At 44.5% G+C, this 25,049-nt stretch overlaps 1 protein-coding gene across 6 annotated transcripts in view; it reads left to right on the top strand.

Annotated features, from left to right (window-relative positions):
- The window catches only part of kpna5 (karyopherin alpha 5 (importin alpha 6)), a 47,689-nt gene extending 42,486 nt beyond the window's left edge, over nucleotides 1-5,203 (top strand). For 5 of the 6 annotated variants that reach the window (XM_061775408.1, XM_061775411.1, XM_061775407.1 and 2 more), the window contains exons 13-14: nucleotides 1,467-1,645; nucleotides 3,131-5,203. In XM_061775408.1, coding sequence (XP_061631392.1) covers nucleotides 1,467-1,645; nucleotides 3,131-3,318 — 367 coding nt within the window. In that variant the 3' untranslated portion in view covers nucleotides 3,319-5,203. The remainder of the gene's footprint in view (nucleotides 1-1,466; nucleotides 1,646-3,130) is intronic. The other variant, XM_061775410.1, reaches the window with a different exon arrangement.
- The last annotated feature ends 19,846 nt before the right edge of the window (nucleotides 5,204-25,049 follow it).

The following is a 25,049-nucleotide window of genomic DNA, read 5'->3' as shown; positions in this document are numbered from 1 at the left end:
TTCTACGCGCAGCAACAATTTTTGCCGTGTGCGCGTCAAGTGACGCAGTGGGGCCGCGCGGGCCAATGAGTCGGTCACATGATGCAATGCGAGCGTGGGAGTATAAAGTGGCCATCGCGTCTTAACCATGCACTATCGATCTTTCGGGCTGTTTTTCTTTCCACCCTTGTCTGCGCCTGTAAAACGGGGACCTTGTACCGACGCGATATCAAGCGTCTTGAAAGCTTCCAACAGAGGAAGCTAAGACAAATACTCTGCGCACTCTGGGAGGATTGGCTTTCATACATTGAACTCCTTAAGTGTGCTATGCTGCCTAGCGTTGAAGCCACCATCTTGCAATACCGCCTTCGTTGGACAGGACATGTCGTATGGATGGACCCAACCAGATTACCTCGAATCATGCTACATGGTGAGCTTGACTCAGGAAAGAGACCTTGGAAAGCCAAAACTGCACTAAAAGGACAAGCTAAAATGGTCCCTGATGCAAGTTAGTGTTGACCTGAGATCTTGGGAACAACTTGCCACTGAGAGAGCAGCTTGGAGAAGAAATATTTTTGTTGTCACAGACTCGTATGAAAGGGCCAGGAAACACGGGATGAAGATAAATGTAAACGAAGACTTGAAAATTTGAACCAACCACGCACCCCACCCACTATACCTTGTGACTTCTGCCCACCACTATTCCACCATAGGCTGGACCTGCAAAGCCATATCCGCCATTGACCTCACATACAGATGGCAACGTGCTAACTACAGACGAAACCAATGCTCATGCACGAGCTGGAGCTAATGAATTTGCGTACCACCAGAGCTCTTTGAGAATCACTGATCTAAACCATTCCATTGTAGCTCTAGCTTTATGTTTGGGTTCATTGTCTTGCTGGAACATGAATCTCCTTCCCAGTCTCAAGTTGTCTGCGGCCTGCAACAGGTTTTTGTCCAGGATTGCCCTTTATTTAGCTCCATCCATCTTCCCATCAACTCTGACCAGCTTCCCTTCCCCTGCTGAAGAAGAGCATCCCCGCAGCATGATGTTGCCACCACCATGTTTCACAATGGGGATGGTGTGTTCAGTAGGGATGGGAACTGATATGATTTTTTTCGATTCTCAAATTTGTAGTTTGGAGGAGGAATAAAAACATCTAGGGAACTTCAAATAGATTAAAAAATAATAATAATTCCATGACTAAAACAAAATTTTAAAAACACCCGCTGAATATTATGCCCAGGCTTCTCATGATCATAAAAATGGCATTCCAGCCTATTGTCAGAACAGAGAAACCAAACATAAATTTCTGATATTTTGGAATACATTAATAATGAATGCCGTGCAAAACATTGACTGCAATACTGCCCAGATTTTTCAGTATTTACATGTAACCTTCAGAGTCATTAAATGAAACCAGCTTACTGGGTGATGTTTTTTTTTTTTTTGTTTTTGTTTTTTTTTGGTTTTCTATGAATAGGTACCTGGTTTCTCTGAGTACTATCAAGCCCATGTGTGACCTTCTCACCGTGATGGACTCTAAGATCGTGCAGGTCTCTCTGAATGGTCTGGAGAACATCCTCCGACTGGGAGAACAGGAGGCCAAAAAGAATGGAACAGGCATCAACCCTTACTGTGCACTTATCGAGGAGGCTTACGGTACAGCTCTGCATCTTAGCCCACAGCTTGCACAGTAGGACATGGACGATAATACCAATAATAAGAAATTCCTAAAACACTCACTGGACACTTCATTAGGTTAGTTTAGGTTTAGCTTCAGTAAGAAATACATAAAACATTTTGATTATAAACATCATCATTTTGATGGTAACTGTCAGTTGTTTTGATTAAACACACCATCAAATCAAATTACTTTTGTGCTTGCAATGCGTCATTCTGAGATTGGTTTCTGATCATTTAGTTGCACAAAGACGACATCTCAGAATAACAAAGTGCAAGCGAAAATGAGAAACAAATTGTGAGAGCACTGCATGATTTTAGATGAAGACAATGTACCACACCAGATCCCTTCTGGATTCTCCCACACGAGAAAGAAGCACAAACGATTTCGTGTAGTTGCTCAATCTAGTGGACAAGTTTTTATGTTACAGCCTAGTAGGCAAGTCTGTATAGCTACTCTGACAAAACAATTTTTATAGAAAATACCACTTTAGCGCACCATGACATTTCAAATACTGTTAACCGTAAATACAAAAAAAGAACCTATTTTTATTTAATTGAATTAAAACTATTCTAAAGGGGGTCCTCTGTTTACGACTGTCCCGAGATTTAAACTTACAAGTGACGTGTAATGAAGTAGTTAGCACAGCAGCATGCTCAGTTACCACTGTACGTTTTCATTTGACTGTCCTAAATTTATGACTCAGAAGTTGTTTTTCAAGTATTGTATTAACTGTGCTGACTATACTACTGTGTTTGCATAGGTTAGTGATAGTCTACGGCGCATTCCGACTTGTGTACAAATTCCGGTTACGATGGAAAACACGAGCTTTCACATCAGTAAGACAGTAAGTAAAAGACAAATAATTGAGGAAAATTTTGGGGCAGATATGAAGGGTGCACACAGTTAGTAGTTTGAAATTCTTTATGCAGACGCTTTCTTTGACGTTAGCACTTTTGCACCACCACTTGTTGACGTAGCGACGCATCCCTACTTGCCAGTGACACCGGCAACCCTGTCGAGGCAAAAAGGCGCTCCAAACCCGTTAATGGACAATTGCGTATCAGTGCCTCAGTCCGAAAGCTAAGTTTCCGCTTTGGACATTCGTCCCTGAACTCGTCTTGAAACTCGTGCATGGGCTCGCTGCATCCATTTATTTCGGAGTGACTGAGCATTGGGGAAGATTAGTGACAAAAGTGGTATGAAAGAGAGTGATTTTCTCTGAGATGATTCCCGAAATAATTTATTACAACTAGGAATAAGGCTGTAATGTAAGAAAATGTGGAGCAAGTGAAGTGCTGTGAATACTTTCCAGTTGCAATGTATATTCAGGTCTTACAATGTGATCTGTCTGACAATTTATAGTTTCTACTGACTTTAAAACAGTTTATGATTGTGAATTTAAAATGTTATCCCGCTCCATCACATTTCATCCTTCCTTCTTCTGTGTACTTGCACATCAGGCTTGGACAAAATCGAATTCCTCCAGAGTCACGAGAATCAGGAGATCTACCAGAAGGCCTTTGACCTGATTGAGCACTACTTCGGTGTGGATGAGGAAGATGCCAGCCTGGCGCCACAGGTGGACCAGGGTCAGGGGCAGTTCATCTTTCAACAGCAGGAAGGACCCATGGAGGGTTTCCAGCTCTAACATCACCTCACCTTTACTGCTTTATCAATTTCCTGATGTCAAGGATCTTGTTATCCGATGAACTGGGTCCTGACCTAATCTCTCCTGGGCCGGCTCCACCAGCTCCCCCCAGACCATCCACGTCCTCTAAGCCTTCAAAACATCAAACATCTCTGAAATGACTTGGAGATTTGTGAATATTGAGGTAAATGTGAGAGGCCCATTGATGCTTCCCGAGATGAGTGAGCCTGTAAGAGGCGGTCGTACCTGCAGTTAGGGAAAACAAAGCATCCTATTTTGGTATAATTCATCTTATTTATCATTTGGTTTCCTTTGATATTTTCTATTATGAAACCTGTCAATGCTACTAATGTCATAATTGGAAACCAGTCTCATAATTCACATTCATATCCCTATTGAAATGTGAAATTACCTCTTTAGTCCTCATACGGAAAGGGAGGTAAAAATCCCTCAACAGTCAGATAGGATTTTATTCTGTTATGATCTAAGTTTGCAAGGGGTGCCTGTCAGAAGACTAAGCAGGTTCTGAATGTAATTACAGTACAACTGTAAGTCGTCAGAGACCCCCTTCCTCTTGCTGGGTTCCTTTATTTATTTCTTGTGTGACAGCTGAGTAGCTCATGTTATTCCATCTTACAGTTCAGGCTGAGTTTCCTCTTTTAAAAATTATTTTTTCTTTCCATTCATAGCACGGCAGGATTGCTGCCTGTGATATCGTGCATCATGAGAAAAGCTCTCATTCAAGAATTGTAGCCTGAACTAGCAAAATAATTGGTATGGAATGATTCAGGGCGGCACGGTGGACCGACTGGTTAGAGCGTCTACCTCACAGTTATGAGGACTGGGGTTCAATCCCCGGCCCCGCCTGTGTGGAGTTTGAATGTTCTCCCCGTGCCTGCGTGGGTTTTCTCCGGGCACTCTGGTTTCCTCCCACATCCCACAGACATGCATGATAGGTTCATTGAAGACTCTAAATTGCCCTTAGGTGTGAACGTGTGTGTGAATGCTTGTTTGTTTGTATGTGCCCTGCGATTGGCTGGCAACCAGTTCAGGGTGTACCCCGCCTGCTGCCCGCTATTATCTGGGATAGGCTCCAGCACTCCCGCGACCCTTGTGTGGATCAGCGGCTCAGAAAATGGATGGGTGGATGGAATGATTCAGTAAAGTTGATTTATTTGGAGGGCTTTGTATATCATATACATATGTGCAAGAGTGTAAAGAAACTATTTAAATGGCAATGGGATGCAATGTATGAAGTTATAGTGTTTACAGTCATGAGTGCTTCTTGACACCTCCATTATTAGGATGAGGTTCACCTACTCTGAACTTGTATGCTTATTTTTTTTCCACTTCATAATGAGACTTGGTGGCTAAAGTTGTGTAATAGAAGCGCAGTGTTGTTGTTGTTTTTTTTATACTCGATTCTATCCCCCTAAACTATACGTTAACCATTTTTCCTGCACATAAATGCACAATTGATTACTGCAATGTTAATTGGTGGACAACAAGATATCTATATTTACATGAAAATATTTGTAATGCAGAACTTATTTCATCTAGCACATTCAACAGTGTATAGTTTTCTAATGTTTCTAGTTTGTATGCTCGTATATAATTCTTTGTTTTATTAGTACAGTTCTTGTTTGAGAATTCATTTGCTGTGTTGTGGCTCTCAGTAGAAATCCTGTTTGACATCCAGCAGTCTGCGTACAGGTGAGACATATCATGTAGCCAGACTTTGAGGGTTTAATTTTGGACTATTGAGTCACACGACGCCTGGATGTGAAGTTGTATTATGGTGCTGGCAATGCCTGTGTCTGGAATACACACGTAATTTTGTCTGGCAAACACTAATAAATTGACCCGCTGCTGGATACAGACTCCACCCATGTTCCTTTTTGTTGCACTAGGAGTTCAAATGTTTATTATATATACATTACGTGTTGTTATTTACTCTTTAGGTAACTAAACCCATTCGATAATGTACTGCCACCGGTCCCCAGCCACAGAGCCGTGAACTGGTATCTGTCCATGGAAGATTTTGTACTGGGCCGCACAGAGAAACTGAACAAAAGATTTTTTATTGATGAGTTTTGATTTGAAAATACAGCTCTGGAAAAAAAACCACTGCAAAATTATTAGTTTATCATAACTCCCAATTTCCAGATGCTATACTGTCATTTAATGCATTTATTTGCAGGGGGCGGGGAGGACTGTTTTATTTAACTCAATGTTTTTCCAGAGCTGTAGGTGCATTCACCTGTGCTTCTGTACATGTCAAGCTGCTCCTCTTGGTCATGTCATGCAGCTGTAAGAAAGTAAGCCCACAAACTAGCAAACATCTGTACTAAAAAAACACCTAGTGAATGGGGAAAGGCCAAATGATGTTACTGAAGAAGAGCGTATGAAACTTCCAAGAAAAAAATGCACTCAAAAGACAATGTCAGCAGTCCTAATTTATCATTACAGGTGAGTCTCACACACCAACAGTGCTCTGTGGATGTCTGGCAAGAAGCTTGCAAATGAGGCAATGAAGCATTCAAAATTGCCTTAATAATGCTCTGAATACCTTGCTTTCATTTCCAATGTAATATTTTTGTGATGCAGGATGTTGTGCAATGACTGCAACCAAAACAAAATTGCATGTCATTACCCCCAAAATGGTACCGGCTTGCTGAAAAGGATCAAGCACAGGGCTTCCACTAGTTGCAGCCACTATATTAAGTGTAATGGTGAGTTGTATTTCAAATTGTTTGTTTTTATGCCGGTCTGTCAAAATATTGTTTTGCATGAAACCGGTTTGTGGTGCAGAAAAGGTTGGTCTCAAACCATAAATGCTGTAAGGCTCCGAGCCTTATTTGCTAACTTCAATAGACACTATATTGCCAAAAGTATTCGCTCATCTGCCTTGACTCACACATGATTTTAAATTATATCCCATTCAACAGTGCCATGAAAAAGTATTGGTTCCTTTCTCAAATTCTTATATTTTTGCAGTTTCCCCACTTCAATGTTTAAGCCCATCATACAAATATAACCCAAGTTAATGATTTTATGAATTAAGTAAATATATATATATATAAACATATATATATATATATATATATATATATATATATATATATTCAAAGCTAAAAAAAAAAAAGTAATGGCTCCCTAAACCTAATAACTGATTGGGCCATCCTTAGCAGCAACAACTGCAATCAGGAGTTTTCTATAGCTGGCAATGAGTCTTTCAGATCTCTGTGGAGATATTTTGGCCCACTCTTCCTTGCAGAATTGTATGAATTCAGCAAAAATTGAGGGTTTTCGAGCATGGACTGCCTTTTTAAGGTCATGCCACTGCATTTCAATCGGATTCAAGACTGGACTTTGACTAGGCCACTCCAAAACCTTAATTTAGTTTTTTTTTTTTTTTTTAATAGCCATTCAGAAGTTGACTTGCTGGTGTGTTTTGGATCGTTAACCTGCTGCAGAACCCAAGTGCGCTTCAGGTTGAGGTCACGATCTGATGGCTGAACATTCTCCTTTAGGATTTTCTGGTAAAGAGTAGAATTCATATTTCCATCAATCACAGTAAGTTGTCCAGATCCTGAAGAAGCAAAGCAGGCCAAGACCGTCACACTACCACCACCATGTTTCTGTTGGTATGATGTTCTTTTTCTGAAATGCTGTGCTACATTTATCCCAGATGTAATGAGACACACACCTTCCAAAAAGCTCAACTTTCATCTCATCAGTCCACGGAATATTCTCCCCAAAGTCTTGGGAATCGTTCAGATGTTTTTTTGCAAAAGTAAGATGAGCCTTTATGTTCTTTTTGATCAGCAGTAGTTTTCGCCTTGGAAGTCTGCCATGGATGCCATTTTTGCCCACTCTCTGCCTTATTATTGTGTCATGAACATTGACCTTAACTGAGAAACCTGGATGAGTCATTCCTGTTCTCTTGATGTAATCTTTGTAGGCCGGCCACTCCTGCGAAGGTTCACCACTCCCTATGGTTCGCTGGAATCATAAAGCTTTACAAATGGCTTTTGTAATCCTGTGCAGACTGATGTCAATTACTTAATTTATCGAATGTTCTGGAATTTATTTTGATTGTGTCATTCTGTTACAGCTTTTTTACCTTTTATCCGACAGATTCTGTTTGTGATTTCTTGATTGAACAGGTCTGGAGGTAATCAGGCTTGGGTGTGATCAGGGAAAATTGGCCAAAAATTGTGATTAGCCACCATTAACTCATGTTTTAACAAGGGGGGTAATTACTTTTTTCACAGGGCCAGATAACTTTGAATAGTTTTTTTTTCATTAATAAATTAAATCGTTTAAAAACAGCACTTTAAGTTCACTTGGGTTATATTTGTCTGATATTTACATTTGTTTGATGATCTTAAACAAAGTGGGGAAACTGCAAAAATATAAGCATTTGAGAAGGGGGCCAATACTTTTTCACGGCACTGTATATCCATATGGTTTAATATGATGTTGGTCTACCCTTTGCAGCTTTAACAGTTACAACTCTTGTGGGAAGGCTTTCAACAAGGTTTAGGAGTGAATTTTTTTGCCCATTCTTCCAGGACCTTATTTGTGAGGTCACACAGTGATGTTGGACGAGAAGGCCTGACTCACTGTCCCCTCAAAATCAACCCAAAGGTGTTCTATCGGGTTGAGGGCAGGACTCGGTGCAGGCCAGTCAAGTTCACCCATACCAAATTCTATCATCCATGTCTTTATGGACCTTGTTTTGTGCACTAGTGCACAGACATGTTGGAACAGGAAGGGCTAATCCCCAAACTGTTTGACTGTTCAAAATGTATTGGTATGCTGAAGCATTCAGAGTTCCTTTCACTGGAACTCAGAGGCTAATATTTTGGACATTTCCAACTTTGTGGGAACAGTTTGGAGATGGCCCCTTCCTGTTACAACATGACTGTGCATCAGTGCACAAATCAAGGTTCATAAAAACATGGATGAGTTTGATGTGGATGAACTTGACTGGCCTGCACAATCGTGGCCTCAACCCTATAGAACACTTTTGGATGGACCTTCTTGTCCAACATCAGTGTGTAACCTTACAAAATCCAGACAGAGGGGACTAGGGGTGAGGACCACAGCAGAACAATAGTGCGACAGTCTCGATATTTAAAAACAAGTAACATGACAACAGTTATTTGTAGATTGTGGGATGAAGGGGTTGGAGTGGGGACACCCGGTGAGGACATGCAATTACTAACCAAGAGAACCAGATAAGAGAGGACAGAAGAGGGTAGGACAGGATGTGGGAAAATGAGGAAGGAAGTGCTACTCTCGAGTGGTGTAGTGGGATTCTTTTTAGTGTCTAAACACCTGTAAGAACTTGTGAGTTGATAGGTTAGTATAACCTCTGTTGTTATAAGTGCAAGGGCACCGGACCACTACCCCACACAACCAACCCCCCACCCGACCCACCACCCAGCAAGCCCCACATCACCCCCAGAGAGCATGGGGGCCCCAGCCATCAACAGGGCCCAACGCAGGAGCCAGCAGCCACCCAAAAAAAAAAAAAAGTCATATTCCGCCAAAACGAGCCCAAGTTAAGCACCTGTCGTGAGTAGGGTTGGGCATCAAGAATCGAGAACCGACCGGAACCGGGACCAACGCCCCGGCCCACCCAGAGCCACCTAAACACCTCAGCCCCGACGCCCGGAGCCCGCCCACCCCGAAGAAGAAGCTGCAAAAAAAACAGAAGAAGCGACAAAAACAACGCAAGAAGACGCGCCCGCGCGGTGAACAAAAGCACGCCTCAACCCCACCAAAATGAATGACCAGCTGCCTCAGCGCAACACCCGGAACAAGACCATACCGCGCAAAGGAGGCCTCCACGACACGCAGTGCTCCGAGGACCCAGCCCACAACGCACAGAGCCACACCGAAGCCAATCCACAGTCAACCGGGCGAGTGAAAACACAAAACACGTCCATGCCAACACTAAAACAGCCAACAAGGTAAACGGCTGGCCACACCCCCACACCAACGGTCCCCAGCGCCCACTCCAGTCCCCAAACCAACGCAAGAGCCGACAACAGAAAGAGGGGGGGGAAAAAAACTCAATACCGAGCCAATATACCACTGAAGCAGCCCCACACAGCAATGAACCGGGACAAAGCCTACACAAACGCCGGGCCCCACCAGTGAAAGCCGGGAAAGGAACCAGTGTTCCACAGCACCCGGCCCCACCCATCACAAAAAGGGGAAAAAAAAGGAAAAATCACTGCCGTGCGAAGTCTCCCCCCATCCATCCCCCGCGCCAAAAGGCCGAGCCCCAGTGCACACCTCCCAAAACAAGAGGCCACAAGCCTAAAATAGGAAGGCAAGCCAAAACCCCCATACACAAACCACCCGACCCCATGAAGCAGCCCCAAACAACCACTTCGACAACGGTACATCCAACCCCCAGTCGAAACACCAACCAATGTCAAGACTCCATCGTTCTGCTGGGGGACTTCAATGCTCACGTGGGCAATGACAGTGAGACCTGGAAGGGTGTGATTGGGAGGAACGGCCCCCCTGATCAGAACCCGGGTGGTGTTCTGTTATTGGACTTCTGTGGTCATCACGGCAGTGTTAAATATATTGTAGAAGTTATCATTTATTTGCTTAGCTTGCATTAGTATTATGGACGATTTTGAGAAAGGGAGATGTCTCGCCTTCAAGAAGATGACTCAGCAGGAATCATCAGAGAGAAGGACCTGGCCGGGACGTGGCAAGTGTTGGTCCCATGTTTTCACCTTGAAACCCTATCCTTAGTGTGTTGTGTCTTGTAGCTTAGTACGTTATGTCTTGTAAACTTAGAAACCACCCTATTTTCAAATAAATGCAGAATATAGACCAGGGATTCGTCAATATCCATTAAAACCAGATGCACATGAAGGAATCAAACCGGTAATTGAAGCACTAATTAAGGCAGGAGTTATAGTGGAGTGTCCAGAATCACCATGTAACACACCCATTTTTCCCTGTAAAAAAGGCCCCACCTTCAGTGGGTTGGAGACTTACAGGCAGTAAATACTGCAGTAATACAGAGAGCAGCATGCGTACCAGATCCACACACATTGTTAAATTCATTAAGACCAGACGCTACTGTGTTTACAGTAGTGGACATAAGTAATGCATTATTTTCTGTACCAATAGAAAACAACAGTCAATTTTGGTTTGCATTCACATTTGAGGAAAAAAAAAATATATTTACTAGATTACCGCAAGGTTACTGTGAAAGTCCAACCATTTATTCACAAGTTATGACAACACGCATGTCTTCTGGCATCTCCAGATGGAGAGACATGCAAAGATTCATTGGCCTTACTGCATCATCTAGCAGAAGAGGGACATAAAGTTAACAAAAATAAATTGCAATGGTGTAAAAGACAAGTAAAATAGCTAGGCCATAATTTAAGTATAGGAGGAAGGACTATATTAGAAGACAGGAAAGCTATAGTCTTAAAAAATCCTAAACCATAGACGAAGAAACATAATAATAATTTTTAGGTCTGACAAATTATTGTAGAGCATGGATTCCAAACTATGCAGAAATTGTTGCACCATTGTCAAAATTAATGTATGAAGACAACCTTAAAATGACATCACCTGTTTAATGGAGTACAGAGGCAGAAAAGGCCTTCTGTGACATTAAACAACATTTGGTGTCCAGTGCTGCGCTAGGCCTTCCAAATTTAATGATAAAACATTCATTCAAATAGTAGATTGTAAACGCTATTACATGACCTCCGTACTTACACAACAATACGGTGATAAGCTAAGACCAATAGCTTATTTTTTCAACTAAATTGGACAGCGTGACGTGTGCATTACCACATTGTGTCAGAGCAGTTGTGGCAGCCTTGACGGCAGAAGAGAGCAGTTCCACAATTGTGTTATTTCATCCATTAACTCTTAAGGTCCCACATACAGTGTCTGCTCTCCTATTGCAAACGAATATGGCGTTTTTATCACCTGCAAGACATTTATCTTGCATGGCCATCTTGCTGTCACAACCACATTTGACTGTTGAGCGATGCACAACCTTAAATCCAGCCACACTAATACCCTTACTTGATGAAGGCACGCAGCATGATTGTCAGGAATTGGCTGAACAAGCTGCTGAATTAGTAGCATTAACCGAGGCATGCAAACTAATGATAAATAAAGATGGTACAATCTATACTGATAGCCAATATGAGTATTCCACAACAAGAACGCAATTATTGGGAAAAACAAAGTGCAAAACTACAAAATGAAATTTACATTAGCACAGAAAAGAAGAAAAAAAAAAAAAAAAAACCTATTCAAATGGGCTGCTATATTGAGCCATGCTGTGTCACGTCTCATCCGGAGGGATGGTGGCACAGATAGATTGACACTTTACAGCCCTAAAAAAATAGCAGAAAGAAACACGTGGGTTCATTTAACACACTGTAAAAGAGTCATTTCAGCTGGGTACTCAAATAGGGAAGGTGAGCAAAAGTCTGATAACGGAGCGGGAGCAGATGTGTAGATTCTGAAAACGCTTACTGGTCAGTGAAGAAAAAAGACACCAACCCTTTTAGTGAGAACTCAGCAGAAAAGCACACCCACGTTGGTTATGAGATTCGATAAGTTGTTACGTAGCAACTTTGGCTACTATGGTGTTGGTTTTGTTTTTGTGGTACATGGGACGTCCCACCCTCAATGATAAAACCCATTTTTTAGATAGAAAATCACCTACCAACTGGACCAATATGACGAACCCAATAATAAAAAAAATTTGAATCATTAACTCGTATCAAAAGGAGTACAGCTGATGACCAGAACTGTGGGCATGGCCTCCAAACGCGGCAAAACGGTTTAATATTTTGTGCCCCCAAAATCAAACTGCTTTCATCATAATTCCATATGCGGCTCTCACCAATGATGCTCAAGAGAATGGGCAGAATTGGGGATTTGGATATGACTGGTATGCAACTATAGGCTTTGGATGGGAACACCTCATTGGTGAAACAGGTTATGATTGGTCCAGTTGGTCACAAAAAATAGCAAAAGAACATAGAAAGAAGTTTAACATAAGCAAAATGGCCCATAGTTTAATATTGAAATACAAATCAAATCACCCAGTGTGTTTGATAGTGAGCTTGTGGGCCTATTCTGGCGGAAAAGATCCCCAATTCCAAGTAGCATTGTGTTATGGGAACCGTGTTAAACCAGAAGTGCCATTGAAAACTTCAAAGAAAGGTGGACAAATTTTCATGGTTAACAACATAACTACTGATGATTGGTTCCTTGTTGTCACAGGAGTTTCAGGACAAAATAACAATTGGTTACTATTGATGGAACAAGCAGCAAATGTAGCGAGAAAAGATTGTGTTGTTTGCATGGGTCCCAGGCCTTTGTTGCGCATAGTTCCGGCACAATTATCACAAGATTGTATTATTCCATTAATGAACGCTACTGTACCAACTGAGAGGTGTAAATCATGGGATCCTATATATCCCGTAACAAAAGCAGATAAACACAAACCAATGTTTTCTACTTCAGTAGCACTGAATCATTTTACTTGTATAAACATGATTAGTAAAGGCAAAAAATTAGGACCACTGAACGACACACTGTGTAAAGTAACCTTAAAAGTCGGACCACAGTTTATGCCAGTATCACGGAGCGACATCTGGTGGTGATGCGGAGATGATAGGCTGTTTGATAGATTACCTGAAGATATATCTGGATTATCACTTTGATATTGCATGTATCAGTATACCCTATGCCTGTTCAAGATTTAATGGAAAGGGCACCAATGTTTTTGTCCAATCTAGAACATAGACAAAAATGAGGTTTATCCTGGCAGAGGCAAAATTATCCAACATAAAACATACATCGACGCCATAGGTGTTCCTCGTGGGGTTCCTAATCAATACAAATTAGCTGACCAAGTTGCAGGAGAATTTGAATACTTCATATGCTGTTGTTGTACGATTAATAAAAATGTTGATGGGATAAACTATATCCACTTCAATGTACAGAGATTAGGAAATTGGACTCAGAGTGGGTTGGAAGCTGTGCATGAGCAGCTCAAGGACGTTCCAAACCGCATAGCTGTCGACATGCTCCTCGCAAGAGAGGGAGGTGTTTGCAGTATGTTTGGAGAACAAACAATACTGCTTTAGATGGCAGGTTGACCAGCGCCATCGATGGTCTACGGACCCTCAATCAACACTCCTTGTGGGACAGCTGGATGGACGTTTTTGGTAAATACAAAACCCTAATTTCACCAATATTGATATCAATTGCTGTTTTTGCAGCCATTCTGACATTGTGTGGATGTTATTGTACCCCATGCATTCAGGCTTTAATCAGTAGATTAATTACCACAGCAATTACCCCCGCATGGAACCGTATGGAGCAGATGTATCCTTTATTGGAGGTTGATAATGATGACGATGATGATGATGATGATGATGATGATGATGTTGTTTTACCTGATTTGTTTCCTGATCCAGATGATTACGATGTTTAAACTACAACATTCATGTATGACAAGTTTACTCTGAGTGTAAATGTATTTGTTTCATAAAAATTATTCTACAGTTAAAAAATCGAAATGAAGTGACTGTAAAATGATATGAGAATTTGTGCAAATGCATGATAAACAGGAGGGAAATCTTAAATATATTGTAGAAGTTATTATTTATTTGCTTAGCTTGCATTAGTATTATGGACGATTTTGAGAAAGGGAGATGTCTCGCCTTCAAGAAGATGACTCAGCAGGAATCATCAGAGAGAAGGACGTGGCCGGGACGTGGCAGGTGTTGGTCCCATGTTTTCACCTTGAAACCCTATCCTTAGTGTGTTGTGTCTTGTAGCTTAGTACGTTATGTCTTGTAAACTTAGAAACCTCCCTATTTTCAAATAAATGCAGGAGCGACAGGAGAGATTGTTTAGAGCGTGTTGAGAGGCTGCAATCTGAACAATCTCCCATATGCCCTCCTCATGAGAAAAAGAAACCAGCGTCTTCATTCCTTTTGTGTCTATTTTTTATAATGTTGGGTAAGATAAATCCAACAGGCAGCTTTGGTGGTTGCTGAAGCAAAAAGCATGGGAGAAGTTCGGTGAGGCCATGGAGAAAGACCTCCGGACGGCTTCGAAGAAATTCTGGTCCACCATCCGGCGTCTCAGGAGGGCAAAGCAGTGCACCATCAACACTGTATATAGTGGGGATGGGGCGCTGCTGACCTCGACTCGGGACGTTGTGAGTCAGTGGGGAGAATACTTCGAAGACCTCCTCAACTGCACCGACACGCCTTCCCATGAGGAAGCAGAGTCTGGGTTCTCTGAGGCGGGCACTCCTATCTCTGGGGTTGAGGTCACCGAGGTGGTTAAAAAGCTCCTTGGTTGCAAGGCCCCGGGGGTGGATGAGATTCGCCTGGAGTTCCTAAAGGCTCTGGATATTGTGGGGCTGTCCTGGTTGACACACCTCTGCAACGTCGCATGGACATCGGGGACAGTGCCTCTGGATTGGCAGACTGGGGTGGTGGTCCCCCTTTTTAAGAAAGGGGACCGGAGGGTGTGTTCCAACTACCAGCCTCCCTGGTAAGGTCTATTCAGGGGTGCTGGTGAGGAGGGTCCTTCTGGAAGTCAAATCTCAGATTCAGGAGGAGCATTGTGGTTTTCGTCCTGGCCGTGGAACAGTGGACCAGCTCTACACCCTCGGCATGGTCCTCGAGGGTGCCTGGGAGTTCGCCCAACCAGTCTACATGTGTTTTGTGGACTTGGAGAAGGCGTTCGACCGTGTCCCTCGGGGAGTCCTGCGGAGTGTTGTTCGGTTGTATGGGGTACCAAACCCCCTGATACGGGCTGTTCGGTCCCTGTACGACCAGTGTCAGAGTTTGGTCCGCATTGCCGGCAGTAAGTCGGACTCGTTTCCGGTGAGGGTTGGACTGCGCCAAGGCTGCCCTTTGTCACCGATTCTGTTCATAACTTAGCCGAGTCGTAGAGGCGGTCCGGTTTGGTGGCCTCAGAATTGCATCTCTGCTTTTTGCAGATGATGTGGTTCTGTTGGCATCAAGCCCTGATCTCCAACTCTCACTGGAGTGGTTCGCAGCCGAGTGTGAAGCGTCAGGGTTGAGAATCAGCACCTCCAAATCTGAGACAATGGTCCTCAGTTGGAAAAGGGTGTCATGCCCTCTCCGGGTAGGGGATGAGATGCAGCCCCAAGTGGAGGAGTTCATGTATCTTGGGGTCTGGTTCACAAGTGAGGGAAGAATAGAACGGGAGATCAACAGGCGGATCGGTGCAGCGTCTGCAGTGATGCGGACGCTGCATCGGTGACATCGTGACAGAAAGAACGAGATCCCGAATACAAGCGGCTGAAATGAGTTTCCTCCACAGGGTATCCGGGCTCTCCCTTAGAGATCGGGTGAGAACCTCGGTCATCCGGAAGGGGCTCAGAGTAGAGCCGCTGCTCCTCCTCTTTGAGAGGAGTCAGATGAGGTGGCTCGGGCATCTGTTTAGGATGCCTCCTTGCCGCCTCCCTGGTGTTCTGGGCATGTCCCACCGGAAGGAGACCACGGGGACGACCCAGGACACGCTAGAGAGACTACGTCTCTCAGCTTGCCGGGGAACGCCTTGGGATCCCCCGGAAGACCTGGAGGAAGTAGCTGAGGAGAGGGAAGTCCTGGCGTCCCTGCTAAAGATACTGCCCCCGCGACCCAACCTCGGATAAGCTGTAGAAAATGGATGGATGGAGATTCCTAAACCATGTGGAAAGCCTTTCTGTATGAGTTTAAGATTTTATAATTGGAGAGGATGGACCAATGTCATAATAAACTCTATGTCTTAAGAATGGGATGTCATTTAAATTCATATCTGAGTCAAGGCAGGTGAGCAACTACTTTTGGCAATGTAGTGTAAGTTGAGCCCACACCTCACCAGACGCCAATAGAACCATATGGTTTCTCACAGCCAGAAAGAAAAAAAATATAATGATCTTGTCGTTTTGGGTCACTGCCTGTTCTTAAAGTCCCATTCCATTATTTATTTATTTATTTTATGTTTATAATCTGATGTCTTTTAATCGGTTTTGCATGGTCATTTTGGTTGGAAAGACCCAAAATTTCCTTTTTCAAGCTATTCTAGTTAGCCTTTTGCGTCTCTTTGAGGCTGTCAGATTACTCATTAATATGAAACATGAAAATGAGCTTGGCTCTTACGGGATCGCTTATCTTCCCCAATTTACATATGGAAAACAGCTTTGCTGTGATTGGTTCATATCATGGCGTCTGCGAGCGTCATAGTGATGTTGCGTCCTTCATTGCTACATTCAGACTCTCTTTCCTCACAAGAGTTTGATCGCGGGAGTTATGCACACTGAACCTGCATTCACTTAATTTGCACCACATTGATGTGCTCCTCCCACCTCGGTCCTCTTAAGCGGGTCATCGGCATGCTCACGTCCGGCGAAGAAATGCTGTGAGCCGCCACGGCCACCGCGACAAGTCACCCTGATAACACATCCTTCAATGTGCTATCATTGTGAAGCACAATTCACCAGGTGTTGGATTGTGGGCCCACTAATAGGGGATGTAAGCTGAAAGGAGATGTGTGTGAAAATTTTAAGAGAGGAGTATATTTGGAGGTTATGCTCATCATCCATTTGTTGGAATTTAACCTGCCGCAATGATCATCGCTGGCAAAAATGTCTGCAAGCTTTGCTATTTCATCCACTGTTGCATCATAAATTATGAATATAGTTAAGTATTGTTGTAAAACGAGGGAAGGTACTTGAATTTCAATTGACAAAACTACATCACAATGTCAGTGATTTAAAATCCACCTGTTCAGCAAGCCTTATGCCGGTTATTGTCTTTTCCGTTCAATTGAAAAACCTCATAGATGTCAAACTTAAACCCTGTCACAACACTCATTTTGACCCATTCTATGCATAAAACAGGGGGAAAACATTGGATTCTGATGGAAGGGAACCTTTAAAAAAAACGTCATCTGCCAACCTGAGGCACTGTCCCTGATTTCCCCACCATGTTGCAGAGCCATTATCAACCAAGACAGCTCCACAACATTCAGAACCTTGAGGTACTCCGGACGGATCTTATCTCGCCCTAGGCCCTATAACCTGAGAGCTTTTTTGGCACCCCAGCAACCACAACCCTAGAGTTAGGAGAGCCCATCTCTGAGTTGGTGCACTTCTTCACCCTCCTAACCCACTGGATTTTTGTACCAGAATCTCATAGAAGCTGTTTAGAAGTATTTATCCTCTGATTCTGTCCCAGTAGTTTTTGCCTTACTGACCACGAAAGCCGCCTTCCGCTCCCACAGGCCAAAAAGGCCTGATAGGACGATAGAAAATATACACAATCATGGATTGATTTCAGTGTATTCTTATGTAAAGTGAATTCCCCTTGTGGATTATTGAACTATCTACGGTATATTGTCTGTGATATCTACAAATATCCATCAATCCATCCAAGTCTCACATAGATTGTTACGCCCCTCTGGACACACGTGCAGCTACCAATTTGGAGGTTGATGCAATGTTTTACTGCCGTGCCATGTTTTTTAACCAGAGAGGGAAGACAGACTGTACATACAGTTCATATCGCCATTGTCAATGTTTAAATTTTAGTTAAGTACACTGAGATAACATGGTGGTCTTGCTGGTGTCGCCAGCTACCAGCACAGCAGTCTGCTGATCTTGTTGGGCAGCTGTGGCTCAGTTGGTAGAGAAAAGAATTCATTCTGGTCGATGCTGTTTTTTTTGTTTTGTTTTGTTTTTTTACCAGAGAGATGTTTGAATTGTGTAGGGATTACAGTTGTTTATAGTGGCAACTTTGTTATTGTGTTCTCTTTACCAAGTTTCTCAATACTCTGTCAGCATTTTAGCACATTGATAAGCGATAATAACATTGACTTAGTGGATATGAACTGATTAGGGTTGTACAGTAAAATGAATGTATGGAGAAAAAAAAAAACATAACTTGGCTCTCCTCGTCTTTCCGTTTTAAGCCGAGCTTATTCTCCCGGTGTTGACCTCCAACATGGCAGCAAAAAAAATACTGATCACGTAATTGAAAATGATCTGTTAGTTACACAAGTGGAGCACACCGGTGATTCACATTCAGAGGCTTGTGTTGGACTGCAGGTTTTGGTGGTGGTCTGTGTGCGGAAAATGTATTTGTGGTGTTGAACATCACTGCTCTGAAACAATCAATTAATGTCATTAATCTGATTCACCACTCCCTTTCTTTATTCACTTTTTTCTTCCTCCACCACATCTTAATACAACAACATCCTGTATGCTAGTTGCTCACTGACCGAGCAGCTCGACCGTAACTACTCAACCATAAAATCCCTCTGTCTGGCCAACCTGTGTCGATCTTTTTCTCCTTTAGTGCCCAACCTGGCATACATGTCATCATATGCCTGTTGTTTGGTCTTTGCCACCTGTAGCTTCGCCCTATGTCGCATCTCCATGTATTCCTTTCTCTTCTCCTCAGTCCTCTCAGCGTCCCACTTCTTCTTAGGTAACCTCTTTCCTTGTATGATTTACTTTCCTGTACTTTGAGATTCCACCACCAAGTCTCCTTCTCCCCTTTCTTACCAGAAGATACAACAAGTACTCTCCTGCCTGTCTCTCTGATCACCTTGGCTGTAATGGTCCAGTCTTCTGGAAGCTTCTCCAGTCCACCGAGAGCCTGTCTACTCTAATATACTCTTCATTTCTCAGCTTCCACCACATGGTTATCTGCTCTGCCTTTGTCTTCTTAATCTTCTTCCCCACCATCAGTCATCTTACACACCACCCTTCGATGCTGTCTAGCCACACTCACCCCTACCACTACCTTACAGTCAATAAATTCCTTCAGATTACATTGTCTGCACAAATTGTAATCCAGCTGCGCGCTTCTACTGCAGCTCTTGTAGGTCAACCTATGTTCCTGCCTCCTCTGGAAGAGAGTGTTCACAACAGCCATTTCTGTCCTTTTTGCGAAGTCAACTACCATCTGTTCCTCCAAGTTCCTTTCCTGGATGCCAAACTTACCCATCACTCCACTGTTTCTTTCACCAACATGTCCATTACAATATGCACCAATCACGACTCTCTTTCTGGGATGCTCAGAACTAAAACCCCAATTCCAATTAAGTTGGGACGTTGTGTTAAACATAAATACAAACAGAATACAATGATTTGCAAATCATGTTCAACCTATATTTAATTGAATACACTACAAAGACATTTGATGTTCAAACTGATAAAGTTTATTTTTTTTAGTAAATAATCATTAACTTAGAATTTTATGGCTGCAACAAGTTCCAAAACAGCTGGGACAGGTGGCAAAAAAGACTGAGGAAGCTGAGGAATGCTCATCAAACACCTGTTTGGAACATCCCACCGGTGAACAGGCTAATTGGGAACAGGTGGGTGCCATGATTGGGTATAAAAGGAGCTTCCCTGAATTGCTCAGTCATTCACAACCAAAATGGGGCAAGGTTCACCTTTGTGAACAAGTGCGTGTGAAAATAGTCGAACAGTTGAAGGACAATGTTCCTCAACGTACAATTGCAAGGAACTTTGGGATTTCATCATCTACGGTCCATAATATCACCCAAAAGGTTCAGAGAATCTGGAGAAATCACTGCATGTAAGCGGTAAGGCCGAAAACCAACATTGAATGCCCGTGACCTTTGACCCCTCAGGCAGCACTGCATCAAAAACCGACATCAATGTGTAAAGGATATCACCACATGGGCTCAGGAACACTTCAGAAAACCAATGTCAGTAAATACAGTTCGGCGCTACATCCGTAAGTGCTACTTGAAACTACTATGCAAAGGAAAAGGCATTTATCAACAACACCCAGAAACGCCGCCGGCTTCTCTGGGCCCGAGCTCATTTAAGATGGACTGATGAAAAGTGTTCTGTGGTCCGACGAGTCCACATTTCAAATTGTTTTTGGAAATTGTAGACGTCGTGTCCTCCGGGACAAAGAGGAAAAGAACCATCTGGACTGTGATGAACGCAAAGTTCAAAAGCCAGCATCCGTGATGGTATGGGGCTGTGTTAGTGCCAATGGCATGGGTAACTTACCCATCTGTGAAGGCACCATTAATGCTGAAAGGTACATACAGGTTTTGGAGAAACATATGCTGCCATCCAAGCAACGTTTTTTTCATGGACTCCCCTGCTTATTTCAGCAAGACAATGCCAAACCACATTCTGCACGTGTTGCAACAGCGTTGGCTTCGTAGTAAAAGAGTGCGGGTACTAGGCTGGCCTGCCTGCAGTCCAGACCTGTTTCCCATTGAAAATGTGTGGCGCATTATGAAGCGTAAAATACAACAACGGAGACCCCGGACTGTTGAACAGCTGAAGCTGTACATCAAGGAAGAATGGGAAAGCATTCCACCTACAAAGCTTCAACAATTAGTGTCCTCAGTTCCCAAACGTTTATTGAATGTTGTTAAAAGAAAAGGTGATGTAACACAGTGGTAAACATGACCCTGTCCCAGCTTTTTTGGAACGTGTCGCAGCCATAAAATTCTAAGTTAATGATTATTTGCTAAAAACAATAGTTTATCAGTTTGAACATTAAATATCTTGTCTTTGTAGTGTATTCAATTAAATATAGGTTGAACATGATTTGCAAATTGTTGTATTCTGTTTTTATTAATGTTGAACACAATGTCTCAACTTCATTGGAATTGAGGTTGTACTTCGTCTGGCTCCTTCCAGAATTTCTCTTACACCTCTATGTCACATCCTACCTGTGGGGCATAGCCACTAATTACATTATACATAACACCCTCAATTTCAAGTTTCAGCCTCATCACTCGATCTGACACTCTTTTCACCCCAAGACATTATTAGCCAAATCTTCCTTTAAAATAACCCCTACTCCATTGCTCTTCCCAGTTACACTATGGTAAAATAATTTGAACCTTTCTCTTAAACTTCTAGCCTTACTCCCTTTCCACCCGCTCTCCTGGACAAACAATACATCGTTTTCTCCTAATCATCATGTCAACCAACTCCCAAGCTATTTCTGTCATAGTCCCAATATTCGAAGTCCCACATTCAGTTCTAGCTCTGTGCTTTCCTCTTCTTTCTGCCCAAGAACCCATTTTGCACCTTCTTCGTTTTCAACCCACAGTAGCTGAATTTCCACCGGAGCCCTGTAGGTTAAGGGTGCTGGTAGTGGACGTTGTTAACCCGGGCCACGACCGATCTGGTACAGAATTCTTTGGATGAACGCCAATATTTGTTTGACAAGGTTTTAAGGCAGATGCCCTTCCTGATGCAATGCTCTGCATTTATCCGGGCTTGGGACCGGCCTACAGTTTGCACTGGCTTGTGCCCCCCATAGGGCTGCATTAGGAACATGGGCGTTTCTACCACCCTAAATTGAATCCTAACACCCTTCAAATTTGAGATTTTTTATTTTTTTTTAAACTGGATGTCTTTTTTTAACAAGTGAGAAAAGTATAGAACCTGGCAGGGTCACCCATGGCAAACAGGTCCTATGTGAGGGACCAGACAAAGCACAGCTCCAAAAACCTAGATGAAGATGAAAAACTCAGGAAAACGTTTTCCCTTGCCCGGACGCGGGTCACCAGGGCCCCCGTATGGAGCCAGGCCTGGAGGTGGGGCTCGAAGGCAAGCGCCTGGTGGCCAGGCCTGCACCCATGGGGCCCAGCCGGGCACAGCCCGAAAGGGTAACGTGGGTCCCCCTTCCCATGGGCTCACCACCTGTGGGATGGGCCATAGGGGTCAGGTGCAGTGTGAGCTGGGCGGTGACCGAAGGCAGGGACCTTGGCGATCCGATCCCCGGCTACAGAAGCTGGCTCTAGGGGTGTGGAACATCACCTCTCTGGAAAGGGAAGGAGCCTGAGCTGTTGTGCGAGATCGAGAAGTTCCGACGAGATATATACTCCCCTCCACACACAGCTTGGGCTCTGGTACCAGTTCTCTCGAGAGGGGTTGGACTTTCTTCACCTCTGGAGTTCCCCACGGTGAGAGGCGCCGAGCAAGTGCATTGGGGTTCACCCCGGTTGACGAGAAGGTAGCCTCCCACCACCTTCGGGTGGGGGAACGGGTCCTGACTGTTGTTTGTGCCTATGCACCAAACAGCAGTTCAGAGTACCCACCCTTTAAGGAGTCCTTAGAGGGGGTGCTGGAGAGCGCTCCCGCTGGGGACTCCATCGTTCTGCTGGGGGACTTCAATGCTCACGTGGGCAATGACTGTGAAACCTTGAAGGGCGTGATTGGGAGGAATGCCCCCCCCCCCCGATCAGAACCCGAGCAGTGTTCTGCTATTGGACTTCTGTGCTCATCACGGATTGTCCATAACCATGTTCAAGCATAAGGGTGTCCACACGTGCACAACACCCTAGGTCGCAGTTTGATGATCGACTTTGTGGTCGTGTCATCGGACTTGCGGCCGCATGTCTTGGACACTTGGGTGAAGAGAGGGGCGGAGCTGTCAACTGATCACCACCTGGTGGTGATTTGGCTCAGATGGTGGGGGAAGATGCCGGTCCGACCTGGCAGGCCCAAACGTATTGTGAGGGTCTGCTGGGAACGTCTGGCAGAATCCCCTGACAAGGAGTTTCAACTCCCACATACGACAGAACTTTGCTCATCGAGTCCGAGTGTACCGTGTTCCGCACCTCCATTGCTGTGGCGGCCGACCGGAGCTGTGGCCGTAAGGTGGTCGGTGCCTGTCGTGGCGGCAATCCCCGAACCCGTTGTTGGATGCCGTCAAACAGAAGAAGGAGTCCTATCTGGCTTTTTTGGCCTGTGGGACTCCTGAGACAGCTGATGGGTACCGGCTGGCCAAGCAGAATGCAGCTTTGGTGGTCGCTGAAGCAAAAACTCGGTCATGACCTCGACTCGGGACGTTGTGAGTCGGTTGGGAGAATACTTCGAAGACCTCCTCAATGCCACCCACGCGCCTTCCCATGAGGAAGCAGAGTCTGGGGTCTCTGAGGTGGGCTCTCTTATCTCTGGGGTTGAGGTCACCGAGGTGGTTAAAAAGCTCCTCGGTGGCAAGGCCCCGGGGGTGGATGAGATTCGCCCGGAGTTCCTGAAGGCTCTGGATGTTGTTGGGCTGTCCTGGTTAACACGCCTCTGCAACATCGCGTGGACATCGGTGACAGTGCCTCTGGATTGGGAGTCTGGGGTGGTGTTCCCCCTTTTTAAGAAAGGGGACCGGAGGGTGTGTTCCAACTACAGGGGGATCACACTCCTCAGCCTCCCTGGTAAGGTCTATACAGGGGTGCTGGAGAGGATGGTCTGTCGGGAAGTCGAATCTGAGATTCAGGAGGAACAGTGTGGTTTTCCTCCTGGCCGTGGAACAGTGGACCAGCTCTTCACCCTCGGCAGGGTCCTCGAGGGTGCATGGGAGTTCGCCAAACCAGTCTACATGTGTGTAGACCGGTGTCAGAGTTTGGTCCGCACAGTAAGTCAGACTCGTTTCCGGTGAGTTTTGGACTCCGCCAAGGCTGCGCTTTGTCACCGATTCTGTTCATGACTTTTATGGACAGAATTTCTTGGCGCAGCCGAGGCGTAGAGGGGATCCGGTTTGGTGGCGTCAGTATTGCATCTCTGCTTTTTGCAGATGATGTGGTTCTGTTGGTTTCATCAAGCTGTGATCTCCAACTCTCACTGGAGAGGTTCGCAGCCAAGTGTGAAGCGGTTGGGATGAGAATCAGCACCTCCAAATCTGAGACCATGGTCCTCAGTCGGAACAGGGTGGTGTGCCCTCTCCAGGGCGGAGATGAGATCCTGCCCCAAGTGGAGGAGTTCAAGTATCTTGGGGTCTTGTTCACGTGTGAAGGAAGAATGGAACGAGAGATCGACAGGCGAATCGGTGCAGTGTCTGCAGTGATGCGGACTTTGTATCGGTCCATTGTGGTAAAGAAAGAGCTAAGCCGAAAGGCGAAGCTCTCGATTTACCGGTCGATCTACGTTCCTACCCTCACCTATGGTCACGAGCTGTGGGTCGTGACCGAAAGAACAAGATCCAGGATACAAGCGGCCGAAATGAGTTTCCTCTGCAGTGTGTCCGGGCTCTCCCTTAGAGATAGGGTGAGAAGCTCGGTCATCCGGGAGGAGTTCAGAGCCGCTGCTCCTCCACATTGAGAGGAGCCAGATGAGGTGGCAGGGCATCTGATTCGGATGCCTCCCGGACGCCTCCCTGGTGAGGTGTCCCGGTCACGTCCCACCGGGTGGAGACCCCGGGGATGACGCAGGACACGCTGGAGAGACTACGTCTCTCGGCTGGCCTGTGAACGCCTCGGGATCCCCCCAGGAGAGCTGGATGCAATTTCTGGGGAGAGGGAAGCCTCTGAATAACTGTGTTTGATATATTGTTAATAAATGTGCAAAAGTAATTGTTTATTTTTGGAGTGACTTCGTTAATCAGTTTCTTGTTTTGTTCTTGCCTTCTTGCCTTTACCTTGTTCACTTTTCAACATTAGTATTATTACCACTACAATGATGGAGCAACAAGGTTGTGTAGTGGTTAGCATGTCTGCCTCACACTCGAGTGGTGAATGGTTTGTTTGTTTACATTCCCTGCAATTGATTTGCGACCAGTCGAGAGTGTACCTCTCGCCCAAAGTCAGCTAGGATCAGCTCCAGCTCACATGCAGCCATAATGAGGACAAGAAGTAAAGAAATTGGATGGATGGAAGACAAATTTGGACCATGA

Source organism: Phyllopteryx taeniolatus, chromosome 6 (genome assembly GCF_024500385.1).
Source record: "Phyllopteryx taeniolatus isolate TA_2022b chromosome 6, UOR_Ptae_1.2, whole genome shotgun sequence".
NCBI lineage: Eukaryota > Metazoa > Chordata > Actinopteri > Syngnathiformes > Syngnathidae > Phyllopteryx > Phyllopteryx taeniolatus.
This window is presented reverse-complemented; position numbering and strand designations above follow the sequence as displayed.